Source organism: Brassica rapa, chromosome A07, assembly GCF_000309985.2.
Source record: "Brassica rapa cultivar Chiifu-401-42 chromosome A07, CAAS_Brap_v3.01, whole genome shotgun sequence".
Taxonomy (NCBI): Eukaryota; Viridiplantae; Streptophyta; class Magnoliopsida; order Brassicales; family Brassicaceae; genus Brassica; species Brassica rapa.
In genome coordinates this window covers 27,723,274-27,739,716 of record NC_024801.2, presented here as the reverse complement: position 1 = coordinate 27,739,716, position 16,443 = coordinate 27,723,274, and the positions used below count along the sequence as shown (strand labels likewise).

Below are 16,443 nucleotides of genomic sequence, written 5' to 3'. Positions count from 1 at the left end.
AACACTTCCATTTAAATGTTGAATGCATTTTTAAAATGAATAATTTTCTGAATTGTTAGAGGTCTTTCTCAATTTTACTAACAAAAACAAGGGGGGTACTTTGCATTTGGGGGAAACGAGCTTAAAATATAGTTAGAGCAATCTCGTTTGCTTTTCATTTTGTAAAGTTATTATTGTAAGCTGTCTTAATTTAATCTTTAATTAGCTTCTTAAAGCCCAATAATTTAAAAATATTTTATTACTTAAAATGAAGCAAACAAAATAAGATAGTGTGGACTGTGAAGTCAATATATATAAGGAAGTGCCGTGTGGCTAAATTGTTGCCGTTCTTAAAATTAAATTTATTTTATTTAATATTTTACTTTATTTTCAGTATGATTGGTAAAGTCTTTAAATAATGGAAAGTTACAAGCTAATATAGACTGATTAATGTTTAATACCACATTTACAATTCTAGCCAATTAGAGCATTTAATTTTGAACTTTTGTCATTTAATTTTTTTTCTTACTTTACCTTCAAATGTAAATAGGAAGGAACACATAATCATATCAAAACACATATTAACTTCTGTTTAAGCAAAAAAAAACACATATTAACTTCTAGAAAATATCTAAACAAATATCTGAATAAATAAAATGAAAAAGATCAAAAAGGATCTTATTGGTTATTCCGTTGGCGCGTGGGGGAATGCTTGTTGTGGTCTTACAAATTATTCGTTTATTTAATCTTATATGTTTTCGACGGCACATAAAGGAGGCGGCTATTTAATTTTATTAAAAACATAAAAACAAAAGAAAAACAAAAATAACGCAATTTAATTAAGTTCCGTTAAAACGGGCCTGTTTCTATTTCCGCAGGTTTCGAGTTTCTATAACAGACGGCCCACTATCACATCAAAGTTTAACGATATGATATAAATAAACGAATTAAAATAATAAATTGACAATGACAATTAGAGTCAATGATTAAGCTTTTTTTTTTTTTATCAAAGGTACTCGTTGATTGCAAATATAAAATGTTTCCCATCATTCTTTTAGAATATGACTAATGAGAGTAGCGTGAACAAATTGTTTTTGTTCTTTTTTGTAAGAAAATCAAATAATGTTGAAATCAGTTTTCACGAGGACAAAGACTCAGACGTGGTGGTACTTTATTCACTAAAATCTGTCAAAATCAGTGTAACGCCAATAATCATCGTCCTACGGTTTACAAACAATATAAAAAGTACCATACGTACATGTCGGGACAAAACAACGAAAACATAAAAATAAAATATATTTTAAATATAAGAAAATAAACACCAGAAAGTCCCACTTTATCGACGACATCTGTAGTCGTAACTCGTAATAGAGGAAGATGGTATTCAAGTAAGTGCCGCTTCAGAGCAATGGTCTTTGACGCCGGCGGCGGCTCGGCTCGCCGGCGTCACCGCTTCCCCTCCTCACGCTCTGCTTCCCTCGTGTCTTGGTACCTCGTATTGCTCTCTGTTTCGATTCTGGTGGCCCCTCCGCCGAGAATGTATCGCTCACCATCAAGCACATGCTTGAAGTCCATCGTCTCTTCCGCCTGTCGCTCCTCCTCTCGTCATAGTTCCGTCCTGTCCTCCACCACCACTGTTCGAACCTCAGCCACTAGTCCTCTGCTTCCTCCAGATCTAACACCTCACGGTTTTCGAACCACTCCCCCCATCATCACCGTCTCTCCCACTCCGTCCCTCAGCGCCGTGCCTCCTTGTACAACCGGGGACACCAGGTCTACTCGACCCGAGCATAGGCTCGCCAGATCTGGTCGTTTCTGTATCTCTAAAGCGCTTCCACCACTCCACACCGCCTCAGACCCCTTCACCAACGCCGTGACTCCGTCCTACTGCTCCTTATCTTATTTAGACTACACCGTACATCAATGTCGTTCCGATTTAGTCTCCTTCACCACCGCTGCGAACCTTCGCTGCTCTGGACGAGGAGTCTCTCACTCGTGTAGCATCACGTCTTCTTCAGTTCAGAGTCCAGATCCGGCCACCACCTCCGTCTTCAACCTGCGCATCTCACCAACCATCGTCAGCTTCCTTGCCGGCTTTGATAATGCTGTGTTTGCATCTGTCATGGAGCCAACACTGCGTCAACGCCAAGGACTCTATGGAGATAAGCTATTCCAAGTAGACCTTTTGTCATCTCCATCAATTGCAAGGTTCTGTCCGCTGCGTTTCAATGTCCTTCCTCACCTAGGAAGTGATATCGAAAAAGGTCAGTTCGCTCCTCCACTGCCAATGCCATGTGCTCTCATTCTTACAAATTGGAGGAACACTCCAAAGTTTTGTGCAAGGAGACTCGACCGTCCCAAAACACTCTGCCTCTTACTCGACGTTAGCTCAAACACGCTCAACCAGAACGAGTACGATGTTAGTATGCTCAAGTCTATTTCGGTTACTAATTATTGGCTTCGACACGGTAATGTTGAGGTTCAAGGTTTTGATCCGAGTAAACCATTGAGCTCGTCATCTAACTCCATTGTCCTAAGCCTTCCTAAGAAGGCTAAACTAGCTTTAGAGATTCACCTAGTCTCGTTGAGAAGCTTTGTTGAGTTCAGAACTGATCCTGCCAACTTCAATGCCAAATCAAGTCAGATAGGACTTCTTCTTGGTGTTGCCCAAAGTCCTGGAGCTTCTCACCAAAAGCTCTTGCCGGGCAACAGTCCAACCGCTTCTTATTGGTGTATCAACGTCGATTTCGACTATCAATTGTTCTCGCGAACAATCGCCTTAGGGATTAAGGTGAAACTTCTTCATGGGGTTCTTCATCTTGCTGAGTTTGACTCGCCTCTTATAGGCTCTATCTTTCTATGTTTTATAATGCTTTCTACTTTTGTTGTACCGTCGAGCATGCCTCCGGAATTATTTGCTTCAGTTGTAAACGTTCTTGTTCTTTGAACTCTTTAATATAAGTTTCGTGTTACAAAAAAAAAGGTATTCAAGTAAGTGCTTTTGTAATCATCTCTCTTCTAATCAGAGTTATTTAACGGGTTGTGTTGATTAGCGTTCGAGCTTATGTTAAGTATTTGATTTGTCTTAAAAGTCTCCAACCAGCTACCAGAGAGAATCTTTAAACACCTAACCGGATTGCAATAAGAATCCTCCCTAAACCGGATTCAAATCTCACAAACACACAATTAACACCATAATCATTAGAACAAAACAAAAGCAAGAATCAATTAGTTCAAAAAACCCAGTTGCAAATTTTGCATGTTCTAATATATAATAAAAAACCGAGAATGCTGAAAACCGAAATAACATTTAAATTTTACAAAAACAGTAAAAACATAGCAAAAAGAAACTCTCAAGCCTCCCCTTCGGACTCAGACTCTGCGCTCTGCAGCCACACCACAAAAGGCTTAACACTCTTCCAAACAGGCGAGCTCTTGTCAGCTCCTGCCAAACCCTTTTGGTACCATTCCAACACAAACTCTTCCTCAACAACGTCTTCATCGTACAGCGCCTTGAGAACCTGAGCCGCCTCTTTAACCGCCTCTCCGTTTCCACTCTTCCCGCAGAAGGAACCAAAAGAGTTGAGCAGATGCATCTGCGAACCTTCCTCCTGCGTCGCAGCCGCCAAGTAGTCCTTCTTCTTCATCGCTTCCTTGAGAAAATCTTTCCCCACGCCGTCAAAGAGAGCGCTGAAGAGCGCGTCCATGACCTCCTGAGGAGGCTCAGAGAGAGAGGAGATGAAAGCTTTGAGCTCGCTTATCGGCAAACCCTTCTTGAGATACTCTCTCATCTCATGCCCCAGACTCTTCTTCTCCTCCTCTTCGTCTAAAGAGATCATCACCATCTCAGCAGTGGCAGCACTCAGCTCCTTCATCCTCTTCTCAGCAGCTTCTCTAGAAGTATCAGTCTGCCACTGGATCCCATCGTCATCATCATCATCATCATCATCATCTGCACTCCCATCATGCTTCGGACTAACCTCCTCATCAGAAGCATCCTTCTTAGACACCTTAGAACAACCATCCTTCTTCTTAAGCCTCTTCATCGCCTCATCAGCAGCCTCACCTTCCTTCACCCTCTCCTTCTCAGCTCTCCTCATAGCCTTCTTATCCTTCCCCACCTTCTTCGCCTCCGGCGGATTCTTCAGAATAAAAGTCGTCAGCTTATCCCTCATATCACACTCAGAGACAAACCCACAAGCAGCACACTTCAGATTCACCATCTGACTCTTGGTAATAACAATCTCAGTCTCAGGGTTCCCACACCCATAACACTGAACATACCTCTTAATAAAAGCCTCTAACAGAGACGCAAGCTTCGAAGTGCTATGAGCTCCGTTCACAAGAGAAGTCCCAGTCTTCTCATCAAACTTGGACTGAGCTCCAAGCTCGCAGCCAAAGTACTTTGTAGTATAAGAAGCAGGCCTCGCTAAAGCCTTGGCGATGTCGACGTTGTTGACAATGTTGGTCTTGATGCCGTTACCTTTGCCTTCGGTTTTGGTAACCATCTTAGGCATCTTGTAACGGTAAAAGGCGTCGTTGCGGTTGGAAGCACCAATGTTCTGGAGCGCCATCTTTGAGTTTGGTTAGTGAAAGTGGTCTGAGAGGAGAGGAGGTGTCTCGGGTTTGAAGATGCGTGTGATGGAGGAGCTAGTGGTGGTGGTGGTTCTAAGCTCTGGGAGGTGTAGGATGATAATGTTATTAATCTCCAAGCAGAGAGGTGGTAGATAGCAAAAGGGTGATATCTTGTCAGACATAAAATAAAGCTTCAAACTTTTTAACTCCTCTCAACAAAAAAAGCTGAAAGAAACCATTTTTAATTAGAGAAACAGAGTAACCCTAAGAGAGAAAAGAATATTAATCAATTGAATCGAAAAGTAATCTACCAAACAGCTCTAAGAAAAAATCGAGCTATGTTCGGTTCCTGAATCGAGCAAACCTAAGGGAGAATCGAACAACTAAGAGAGACTAGTAGTAGTAATAATAATTTCAATCAATCATTACGAGATTTCAACGAATAAGCTCAATTTGGGGAAGAAACTGATTACGAAAATCAAAAACAGAGCTTCTCGCATGAGATTGAAACAGTAATCTACAAGGATCTGGAGAGATACCTCTGGATCGGAGACGATGGAGTCGAAAGCTAGGAACGAAGATTTAGATTTGAGAGAGAGAGAGAGGAGGCGTGCGTTGGTTTGTTTATATAAAGAAGGAGAAATTAGGGTTAACTTTTACGAAAAGGAAAGATCTTTCTTTACTTTTAACGTTTTAAGATTATTTCCTTCTCCGCAAGTAATTAACTAATTATTTTATAATTTCCTTTTTTTTTTAGTAAAGGGGGAACAAAACCCAATTCAACTTAAACTGGAAATTTTAAAAGTTAAATTGTATTGGCAAAGCTTGGACAAAATAAAATCAGACATTCTTTAAAATTTATAGTTAAGAAATCTGACGTTCTTAAAATTTTTAAATATTTGTGTACATCAAACTAATTTTAGATACACAACTGAAACATTTAAAATAATAATGGTATTTCTAATCTTTTCATTTTTATAAGATTTTTTTAAATAAATTACTTTTTATCTTTTTTAAAAAAAAATAGCTTTAATTTTACTAAAATTTTCAAAAATACCTAAAAATATGATTCAGGAGAAAGATATAATTCATTCAAAATTTCAGAGAGTTTGATTTTTATTTTATTTTTCACTAAACGGATCCTTTCAAATCAAAACTAAAGATTTTTGGCCCTTTATAAATCTCTCCACATCAACATTTCTTGTGGGAGTTTGCAAACTTAAAGCCTTCTCTGTGAATAATAAAAAGCAACTAGTAATGAGCTTATCTATATGTTAAGCAAGCCCATGAACTTACTGAGATGATGGGACAATTTGTAAAAAGGCCCCATAAACCGCACATCACGGCGTCTGCGACGTGGAGTCAATGCGGTCGACGACATGCACTCTTCTCCTTCTGCCTAACCATATTTGACGGTCTACTTTGAATCTTTTCAATTCAAAATGTCATTTCCTCTTTGACAATCGTCTCGTAATATTAGCTTAGATCTCCTTCTTATATAATTATGGAGACTAAACTATATATTATACGACATCATTGTTCATTCATGGACATGCACTTCTGTCATGTAACTGCTCTATTTTTTATTTTTTTTAATCAATAACTGCTCTAATTTCATATCAACATTTCCCAACACTTCCATTTTATTAACATTAATAATTGGTTTTACACTTCTTTTTTTTAATAACTAAAACAATAGTATGGTTCGTGTACACACGATTATCTCAATCCAAATTCTCGTGACTATAGTACAATAGCCCTTTCATAAATTAATAACAGTCCTTTCTTTATATATTTTTCTATAATTTAAAAAAAATATATATATTAATTAATGACGTGGCATATTAGACGGTGTGAAAGACATTACAAAAGCCAAACAAAAAGTGTAATAAAAGTTATATATTTGGAAACTTTCTAAATTTAATTTTCTCATTTCACATGAAATTTCATAACTTTGAAATGTTCTTCGACTGTCTCCTCGAGATCTCCTGTCTCCTCCTCTCTCTATAAATCTGCCATCTCTCTCTCTCTCCTCTCAAGCTCTCCACGATGGTGAAGCACAAAGTCTCAAGGAGAGTCATCTCTCTCAGATGGGTTCCGTTCATCTGCATCTCCTTCTTCGTCCTCGGAGCTATCTTCACCTCAAGGTTCCATAAAGCTTCCACCTTTATCCTCAGGAGCCCTCTCTTCGTCTTTCTCGTTGATGAGGTTTTTGCTTTTGTTTCAGGTCGTGGGAGCCGTCGTCTGATTCCGGTAGTCAGCTGATCTCACAGCGCCACCGTGACCATGAACTCCAGATTGTATCTGACGATTGTGCTCATAAGAAAGTAAGCTTCTTTGATTCTAATTAAGTTTTAATTCAATAATTAGTGATTAATTCATAGTTTTCACGAGTTTAATTGAATGATTTTTACTTCTGAATGTGGCTTAATGATTAGTGATTAATTCATAGTTTAATGTAAACAATTTTACTTCTTTGATTCTAATTTAGTTTAATTCAATAATTAGTGATTAATTCTTAGTTTTCAGGAGTTTAATTGAATGATTCTTTTACTTCTGAATGTGGCTTTAATGATTAGTGATTTAATTCATAGTTTAATGTAAATAATTTTACTTCTTTATTCTAATTATAAGTTTAATTCAGTGATTAGTTCTTAATTCATAGTTTTCAGGAGTTTAATTGAATGATTTTTACTTCTGAATGTGGCTTCATGATTAGTGATTAATTCATAGTTTTTCATAGTTTACTTCAGTGATTAGTGATTAATTCATAGTTTTCAGTAGTTTAATTGAAGACAAAGATAATGATAAATTCAGAAAGATTTTGAGTTTTAGGATTTTGAGCTTTGTATGTTTTGGTTTTGCTCAAAATGCAGAAAGCTACACAAGAAAAAGATGTAATTGACCAAGTTTTGAGAACTCACCAAGCAGTAGAGTGAGTACCAAATTGAGCTTTTTTATCAATATGTTAAATTGTAATTTTTTATTGACTATCTGATTCTATCTGGAGTGTTGACAGGTCTTTAGATAAGTCAGTCTCCTCACAAGAGAAGGAAACACTTTCTTCCTCTATAACAGAAGCAACCACCCCAAAGAAGAAAGTGTTCATGGTTATGGGAATCAACACAGCATTCAGCAGTAGAAAACGGCGTGACTCCCTCAGAGGAACCTGGATGCCTCAAGGTATATATTTAGTGATCCTCAAACCTTAAAATATAATCTAATTATTAAATCTAACATATATATATATATATATGTGGATAATGTTTTTACAGGAGAGAAGCTAGAGACACTAGAGAAAGAGAAAGGAATCGTCATCAAGTTCATGATTGGACACAGTGCAACCTCAAACAGTATACTGGACAGAGCTATTGACTCAGAAGATGCTCAGCACAAAGACTTCCTTAGGCTGGAGCATGTCGAAGGATACCACGAGCTCTCAGCAAAAACCAAAATATTCTTTTCCACAGCAGTAGCTAGATGGGATGCAGAGTTCTACATCAAAGTTGATGATGATGTCCACGTAAACCTCGGTATGCTTGCTTCAACACTCGCTCGTCACAGGTCAAAGCCGAGGGTCTACATCGGTTGTATGAAGTCAGGACCTGTTCTTGCTCAAAAGTAAAAATATCCTTTCTCCTAATAATCTTTATTTATTTAAATCAGATTATTTATTTTAAAAAAATGTGTTGCAGGACAGTGAAGTACCATGAGCCTGAGTACTGGAAGTTTGGAGAAGAAGGTAACAAGTACTTTCGACACGCTACGGGACAGATCTATGCCGTCTCCAAGGATCTTGCCAAATACATATCAGTCAACCAGTAAGTAGTATAGTGTTCTTGCCTTCTTCCAGCTTCATCATAGGTTTGGTCTTAAAAAGGTTCTAAACTTTTGTGTGTTAGGCCAATATTGCATAAGTATGCAAATGAAGATGTGTCATTGGGGTCATGGTTTATTGGACTTGAGGTTGAACATATTGATGACAGAAACTTCTGTTGTGGTACTCCTCCAGGTAAAAAAGCTCAATTACTATCAAACAGTCTCTCTATTGTCTATGTGGTTGGTTTCTGATGGTTTATCTTCCTTTTTTGATTTGCATTTGGATAGATTGTAGATGGAAGGCAGAGGCGGGAGATGTGTGTGTGGCGTCGTTCGAGTGGAGCTGCAGTGGTATTTGCAAGTCGGTGGAGAGGATGAAGATTGTTCATGAAGTGTGTAGTGAAGGAGAAGATGCTGTTTGGAATGCACTTCTTTGAATTTTGTGTGTTTTATCAAGTAAGGCAACTTTGATAGTTGTTAAGAGGAGATGACAATTTTTGTAAAGAACCAAAAAGGTATACAAATCTCATATACTGAAGAGAAACATCAAGGACTTTAAAAAATGAAGAATGTTTTTTTAACATGTGTGCCCAAATGACTCTTCTAGTGTGCCTTGGTTCTGAGGAGAAACATATCTCTTGCCCCCTCCTCTTTTGTGATTTATAGTTTATTATTTGAAGGTTTAACAGGTTTATCAGCTTATGCTTTGTCCTTCTTCTACTTGATTTATGTCATGTTTAGTCTCTTGCTGAACAGAAGCAATGCCAAATGAGCATTCTTTTAGACATTCCAAATGTGTAATTACTATATTTATTTTCATACAAAAGAAAAATGATGCAACTTTTGAAAAATATGATATAGCCTCTGTAAAAAAATTTTAGAGAATGCATTCAAGTTTAGTGTTATCTACAAACTTTATAAACATAGAAACAAAAAATACATAATAGAAATATACATTGTTTAAATGATTAATTGGAAGATGTATAGAACTGGCAGTAAAGAAAATGATTAAAAGCATGAAAAATTGAAAGAAGTAAAGAGATTAAAAAAAGGAGGGTAAAACTTAAGTCAATTCTCATACAAATTTAAAATACTAATACATTTTTCTTCACTTTTTAATTTTTTATTTATTTAGTCTCCTCTTTGCTAATCAATTCAACCACTATATTAAGCAACATACAAATTTTCAAAACCAAACGAATGATCTACGTCTCGATTGCTTTCATCGTCCGTGCGTCTTCCATAAAGTGTTGCGTCTCCAACTTCTCGGACTTATATCCCAACGCTGTCCCCATGCCGCCATTTCCATGGCCGGAAACGTTTCCAGTACGACGGGTAAGTCAACCAAAACTGACGTGAACCCCTGTGCTTACATAGATCACACCTGAAGAAGAAGCAGCCTTGTAGTTGTTGATTCACTTGTCAGACGAGTCCTCCTCCGCCTTGTCGTTGCTTGGCTTGTCTTCTTGCAAGCAATCAACCGGAACGTAAAAGTAGCCCTTTGGCAGCCGCCGATTCTTGAAAGAAGCTTCGTCCGATGTCATCACAATCTCCTTCGCAAACGTTTCTACATGCTGCTAGTATCAGTTTTCATGAATGAGCTGAGTTGAGCGGAACAAAGAGTAAACTTAGGACAAAGGGATTCTTCTCACCTTCTTGGGCTTCGATCCTTCTTCATCTCCATCCTCTGACACACTTGGCGAGACTATACAATGTTTGCGTGGAACCGTTTTCCCAGAAAGTACTTTGCTCCGACCCTTGGAAGTAGCACTATCGTCTGTTTTCTGATCAGTATCCATTGCAATAGGACCTTTGCCTCGGCGCTGCTTAACAGAGGCTGTGCTGTCAATGGTGATATCATCTGACCTCTGTATCGCTTCACTGCCAGATACATTACTATCCGGATGCCCTTTTATTGATGTCGTAGCTGAGTCGGAAGACACTTCTGGAGGAGAAAATGGATTACGGACTGGAAATGAACGTGCAGCGTGGTCCCTTCTAGCAGCAAGTATCTCATGTGAGGAGATAGCCAACTCTCGCTGCAATTATATACACCAGTACAAGGTCAAGTGCCCATTCAATGAACGAAAAATCTAGTGTTTAGGTAACTTACTTTCAACTTCTCCCTCTTCACAATCCGCTCGCAGAGAAGTCGCAACCTCTCTAGTTCAACCTGGAAGAGATAAAGTAAACAAAAATTAAAACAATTTGTAAGCGAGAGAACAGAGTACGCAATGTCAAAATCATTTTGCCTTCGCTAAGAACTCTTACCCTATAATGCTTGAGACTTTTCAGCCCATCTTCCCCATGTTTCTGAGATTCGGCCTGCCAACACAGCCAAGAGAGATATAAGCAACCTTATCATGCAAGTGGACCATCATAAAAATGACTAAAGAGATTCTAAGTAAGACCTTTGCCTTCTGTTCCAAGCTGTGCTTCTCACAGTAAGCCTTATGCGGAAGCTTCCCACCACCAATCATATGAAAACCAGCACTTCTGGCACAGGTTGGGTGGAATGTCGCCTGGCAGTTGCCATAACTACACTGTTTAATGACAAACAAGGTTTTGATTAATCTTTGTCCCAATACTTGAAGCTAGATGTCTTCGGATTAAAAACAAACGAGTAAATAAGCGTCAGATACCATACCTTAAAGCATGCACCATATATCCGTTGGCATACACAACAAGTACTGGTGCTCTTGGCCAGTGACTCCTAACAAAGCATCATATATTAAGCTTTAGAATTTGATACTGATTCTGCATTATAATAATATAAACCCACCATTCCCTGCACAGGATTTGTTTGCCCCCTTCTGAAAGTTGATTCCAAAGACCACTGCAAGAAATTAAATAACCAAATCATTTGCAATGATCATTACTGGATATAGTACGCAAGACCCTGCGAATAAAGGAAACTTCACCTCCGCACAAAATGCATGCACCCACTGGCCGTTTGTGGCTTTCCTAAAAGCCCCAGTTGTGCCTCCACATAAACTGCACTCTGTAGTCGAAGACGGGTTTTCCCAAAAATTGAAAGAACCAGTAGATTCCGCACATAGTTCGCAGTACCAAGGACCAGTAGATTCTTTAGCACATTTGTAGCAATCCATGTGAACAGCAACCTGTAATTGGAGCATGATCAGATACCATATCTTGCATAAAATAAAAGCTGTCCCTAGAAAGAATAAATCATGAGAAAAAATTCACAGGAAATGTCTTATCACCTTGCAACTAGAGCACACTACAATCAGGTTCCATATAGTTTCAGAGCGTCTGCAGATATCACAACTTCGTGGTTTTTCTGATGAAAGGTCGGGTGTACGATGATCAGACCGCTTCTCTGATGGTGAACCGGAAACAGGCATCTTTAAAAGTGTTTCCTTTGTCTGTGGAACTAGATGAGCGCTGCCAGAAACTTTACGTCTAGAAGTACTCATCTGTCCGATTTAAAACAAGGAAAATAACAAAAATAAGAAATATGGCACAGAAAAAATAAAACATGTGGAAAACTCAAAACGTAGCAACAACAAACCTCTTGTTGAGCAGGTTCTTCTGCCATATCTTTCCTGAGCGATGTATTCCGAGAAGATGTTGCCGCTGCAGCAGTAGCAGCAGCTAGAACAGCCTGGGCATCTTTGTGCCTTTTCTCTTTCCTACTTTGCTTTCTTGCTTCCCTGACATCATGGAAATATTTGTTGACCAGAACATCATCCCATCTTCGTCCATGCTCTTCATCAATCTCCAGGGGCAGCTTTTTGGTAACTTCGTAGGCTAGATCGTCTGAGAAACGGAAGCAGCTTTAGTATAACATTACAGAAATTGTTATATAGTGCAGAAAACATGAAGAATCGGGAACATGCAAATAACAAAGGGATAAAAAATCACCCGAGAGTTGCTTTCTTGAAACTGCGGTGCCAAGTAACTGAAGTTGATAATATAGAAGCTCTCCTTCCACTTCATCTATGGGAGACAGATCTAGTATGCCCAATTTCCTAGCTTTAGCTAACTGACAGCCTGCCAAATGTTATAATGTTACCAAATGTCCTAAAGCTGTGGCATAGATCGTAAATTCTTTTACCATCAGTTTCGGTTGTCATCCTATCCACATAAGAATTCGTGCTGCTTTTCAGGGTCTTTCCCTTGTCCATCTCTGACAATTCTTTGTGGATATAAGGATGAGGATGGAAACCAGGATATGCCTCATGATCACTGAATCATCATAAATAAAAAAAGTGATATATTTTATGTAGCGAGAATAACAGAGACTGTCTCCCAAATGTGTTATGAAGCTTACAGGAGATCCAAGATAATCGGGCTTGGACAGCTCAAAATTCCACGATTTTGACAACTATTTGGCCTCAAGGAAAAGGCATTCTCCACCATTAGTCCAGACGAACTGGGATTTGATTGTTCTCCGTGATCATCTACGAAACGAATCAAAATTAAGATGAGCAGCAGCTACCATCAACGAAGATTATCTATTAACCGTGATAAACAATGGACCATGAAGAGGCTTCCTCAATAGAAAAACTCTACACAGCTATGTAACACAAATGAAGAAAATACTACATGGAGGATACATGAGATATGCACGAATAAATAGTGAAAACTTAGAAGAACATACCAGAAAGATTAACTGAACTTTTCCCAAGATGACCTTCCTGATCAAGCACTGCTAATTTCTGCATACGAGAAACAAGGCACAATGTCCAAAATCTCATCAGGAGTTCCTTGTGCATAAAAACAGAAATAGTGCAGCATCTACGTTTCAACCTTTGGTGAAATATCTTACAAGTAGTGCGAACCATGGGAGTTACCTGTTCTTCTGAAGAAAGATCAGATGACAAATTCCCACTGCTTCCATTTTTCACAACTGGACTATTAGCTTTAGCTTCATCAGCCACAACACCATTACCAATACAATTTTCAGTAGGGGTACATGTCGGATTCAAGATGTCAGAATCTAGCATCACCATGTCTTCAGTACAGATAGCAGCCCGACGCTCAGATTTAGTAGGTTTCGTACTTTTAGAAATTTCGCCTTTGTTCCTAGTTCCCATGTGTGCATGCTGGCCAAGCCATTTAACTATCTTGCCTAGTAAATCAGGCAACAAGTCTCCATCCTGTAACGCAAAACTTTGAAATCAATATACACAAACCCACAATGAGGACACAGACGTTTTAAGCAGGTATATGAGAAGTTTTAAAACGTTACCATAAGTTTGGCATTTAAAGAATCAGGATTGACCCCAATCTCTTCAGCCACATCCTTCACATTCACTTTCCCCAGGTCGATCAACTAAAAAATGTTAATCAATGAGCAAGAGAGTCAACAGGTACAGATGATCCAACTTAATAGTATATGCACACCTTTTTCAGAATCAACCCAAAACTAAGAGACTCGGATTGAGTCTTTTCGTCATCGGTGCTTCTCCCAGTAATCCCTGATTCAACAATGTCTGTTGCAGACAAGTTAAATTCTGAACGCGGTGATCCAAGTTCTCGCAACTCACTGTTTCTCGAAATATCAGAACGTGTACCTGGTGTTCCTACGTCAACTCCAATCTCATCATTACTTGGCTGATCTCTTACAGATTCTGATGGAAGATTACTTTCAGGAGGACGACTATCGGCTGCATTGATTTCTCCTCCCTCTATAGGCCTTCCACTTTCTTGAATATCTGAATGCTTAGAGCAGAAAGCTCGCAGTTCAACCTACAAAATTTCTTACATTGTTAAAGAATAAACATCACTAGTGTCAATGATTTCGTTCTGTAAGGAATGAAACTTACAGTGTCACACCCGTGTTTTCCCCAGATTTCTAGCCTATTCCCTGCCTCCCTTGCACATATAGGATGGAAAGATGTTCGGCATGTTGCTATAATCAAGAGATTGTAAAGAAGTATCAATAACTCATCTGGATAGAACACAGAATCGAAGAAAAATGTGACAAGTAGAATGCAGCCATAAAGTTGGTCAAGTAAATCAAGTAAGAACATGGGAAGCATAGACATTTGCCTATTTATTTTAGTTAGGTCCAAGCTGTGTGCAAATTCACTTTCACAGCAACCCAGCATAGCAAAATATTCATCGAAGAACAAACGATATAAAATACTTAACACTCCACTGCGGTGAACAGTCTCAACAAAGCATATTCAAGTTAATAAATGATCTAGACAGTTGAGTTATCTAGACTAAAACTGCGAGCATAGCCGTATAGGCAGATGAACCCAATTTCAGATGAAATGTAGGTTTTTTCTAAGGGGATCGAGCAACAACTAGTCCTATATGTTTGTCCTACGCATACTTTTTTGCACAATTCCAACTTCTAAGAAAGTAGCAGCTTAAGGAAAAGACCATTATACAACAGAACATGTCATGAAGAGTATCAGTGTTACCCATGGTCAGAAGTAGACCGGATGCACAGAAAGAAACAATACCTACCATTACAACACCGAATGCAAGCACCAGATTTCACCTTGCACAAGTTACACAATAACTTCCTGCGAGTTTCTTTTATTCCAGGCAAATTCAAGATCGGCTCCATTTTATTCAAGTCTTCTATGTACACCTCAGGCATCCACAAAGAACAAAACAGATGAGCAAACTCCGGCGGCCCGCCATTCTCAGTTTTTGAGACAACAGGTTTCAGAACGCCACCCTTTTTCGGACAAAGCAAGCATGGTCTTTCAGAATCACTACCACCACTCTCCATTTCACACCAAGAGCACAACCAAGTCTCATCCGTATCTTCAACCACACCATAGCATTTTCTATGAACTGTAGCTTTGCAGGAAGCGCAAACAATCAACTGGTTATGATGTTCCTTAGCATCACCAGTGCAGCAAAAATCACATAACAATGCATCCCCTCTGCAAGGAGCGGCAACCACTAATTTCTCCAAACCTGCATCACTACCAATACGCCTCCGCTTCTTGGAGGGCCTTTCTGATGCCAACAAAATCCTATTTCTGCAACCTAAAACCCATTCTAAACTACCAGAATAGTCTGCCCCTGACGAGACCTCATCCCCCACGTTGTCAACACTCATTGGCTGCACAATATCTTCGTTAACCTCTTTACCAACAGCATCCTCACTCTTTTCACTCGCATCAGTTTCTCTCTGTTGTACATCAATCGACTCATACTCCACAGATGGAACTGAAAAGCACCCTCGAGAAGATAAAGACCTTAGAGACGCTAAATCCGACAAAGTTTCCAAATCAGGCAACTCTAACCGCCTAAAATACTCCTGACGCTCAACCCAAATGCTCCCAGCCCTCAGCTTCTCCCCTTGCCTAGAAGACTTCTTCTTCTTCGTTTCACCCCCATGGTGAGACTTCTTATGCCGCTTCTTATCATCCTTCTGGTTCAGCAAATTAGCCAACGCAATAGGCAAAGTCCCCACACTCACACCAACACTCGAGCCATCTTCGTTAACATCATACGGAGACCTCTCGGAGAGATGCTTGCTCGCCTGAGCTAACAAATCGATTCCCCGCGAACTCCTCTCCTCCTCGAATCCTTTGCTATCCCTGCGAGATGGTCTACAAGGCCTCTCCTCAGCACCGCAGCCTCCGTCCACTCCCCTACCCATCATCTTCTCCCGCCGCTGGCATTGGTCAACGCTCATAACCGACTCAAACCGCCGCCGTAACCTCCCGCTAGGCCCATGGAAGCGTAGCCCTAACACTCCGCCTTCAATTTCCGATAATCAAAACCCTAACCCTAATTTCGCGAATCTGCTAACCCTAGCTTCCCCCAATCAATTTCAGATTCGAACGATTGGAGAAGATACGAAGATGAGGATGATGATGATGATTGATAGAAGCGTGGGGTAAGATTAGGGTTTCGTCGAGTTTCTCTGGTTCATGTTCTTTCGGATCCTTTCACCGCGTTATTTGCAGGTAACAGAGGAACGGTTCATCTTTTCGAGAATTTTTTTTTTTTTTTTTATTCCGAGTGTATGATAGCGAGGTGTGGGGCGTAGGGTAGCACTCGTGCACCGCGTTCGTTTCGACACGTGGTGGATTCTTACTCGTTGGATGACTCACGAGATGCCAACACGTT

The 16,443-nt window shown here is 39.5% G+C and overlaps 3 protein-coding genes and 1 long non-coding RNA gene across 7 annotated transcripts; 2 read left to right on the top strand and 2 right to left on the bottom strand.

The window, feature by feature from the left end:
- The first annotated feature begins 1,132 nt into the window (after positions 1-1,132).
- On the top strand, positions 1,133-3,295 carry LOC103832210. Its single transcript, XR_625960.3, has 2 exons — positions 1,133-1,359; positions 2,963-3,295. It is a non-coding gene; the product is annotated as an uncharacterized LOC103832210 (long non-coding RNA).
- LOC103832211 (probable eukaryotic translation initiation factor 5-2) lies at positions 3,150-5,263 on the bottom strand. The gene is made up of 2 exons (XM_009108178.3): positions 5,094-5,263; positions 3,150-4,779 (listed from the first exon to the last, which is right to left on the bottom strand). The coding sequence occupies exon 2, from the start codon at positions 4,551-4,553 to the stop codon at positions 3,333-3,335; it is 1,221 nt and encodes a 406-aa protein (XP_009106426.1). The 5' UTR covers positions 4,554-4,779; positions 5,094-5,263; the 3' UTR covers positions 3,150-3,332.
- A 1,179-nt stretch (positions 5,264-6,442) lies between these two features.
- LOC103832209 (beta-1,3-galactosyltransferase 7) lies at positions 6,443-9,075 on the top strand. 2 transcript variants are annotated; one of them, XM_009108176.3, is made up of 8 exons: positions 6,443-6,701; positions 6,782-6,881; positions 7,431-7,489; positions 7,574-7,737; positions 7,830-8,175; positions 8,250-8,375; positions 8,457-8,566; positions 8,662-9,075. In XM_009108176.3, the coding sequence occupies exons 1-8, from the start codon at positions 6,604-6,606 to the stop codon at positions 8,808-8,810; spliced, it is 1,152 nt and encodes a 383-aa protein (XP_009106424.1). In that variant the 5' UTR covers positions 6,443-6,603; the 3' UTR covers positions 8,811-9,075. The 2 variants fall into 2 exon arrangements, with proteins under 2 accessions (XP_009106424.1, XP_009106423.1); XM_009108175.3 differs by having other exon boundaries at positions 7,565-7,737.
- A 355-nt stretch (positions 9,076-9,430) lies between these two features.
- Positions 9,431-16,297, bottom strand: LOC103832208. Of its 3 annotated transcripts, XM_009108173.3 has the most exons (20): positions 14,818-16,296; positions 14,166-14,251; positions 13,914-14,088; positions 13,744-13,832; positions 13,589-13,672; positions 13,191-13,496; positions 12,998-13,055; positions 12,668-12,797; positions 12,452-12,582; positions 12,259-12,387; positions 11,906-12,153; positions 11,598-11,810; positions 11,295-11,495; positions 11,156-11,209; positions 11,021-11,086; positions 10,785-10,916; positions 10,645-10,698; positions 10,487-10,546; positions 10,026-10,412; positions 9,431-9,947 (listed from the first exon to the last, which is right to left on the bottom strand). In XM_009108173.3, exons 1-20 carry the CDS (start codon positions 16,004-16,006, stop codon positions 9,789-9,791), a joined length of 3,951 nt encoding a protein of 1,316 aa, XP_009106421.1. In that variant the 5' UTR covers positions 16,007-16,296; the 3' UTR covers positions 9,431-9,788. The 3 variants fall into 3 exon arrangements, with proteins under 3 accessions (XP_009106421.1, XP_009106420.1, XP_009106422.1); XM_009108172.3 differs by having other exon boundaries at positions 13,744-14,088; positions 14,818-16,297; XM_009108174.3 differs by having other exon boundaries at positions 9,431-9,940; positions 13,744-14,088; positions 14,818-16,006.
- Between the last annotated feature and the right edge of the window lie 146 nt (positions 16,298-16,443).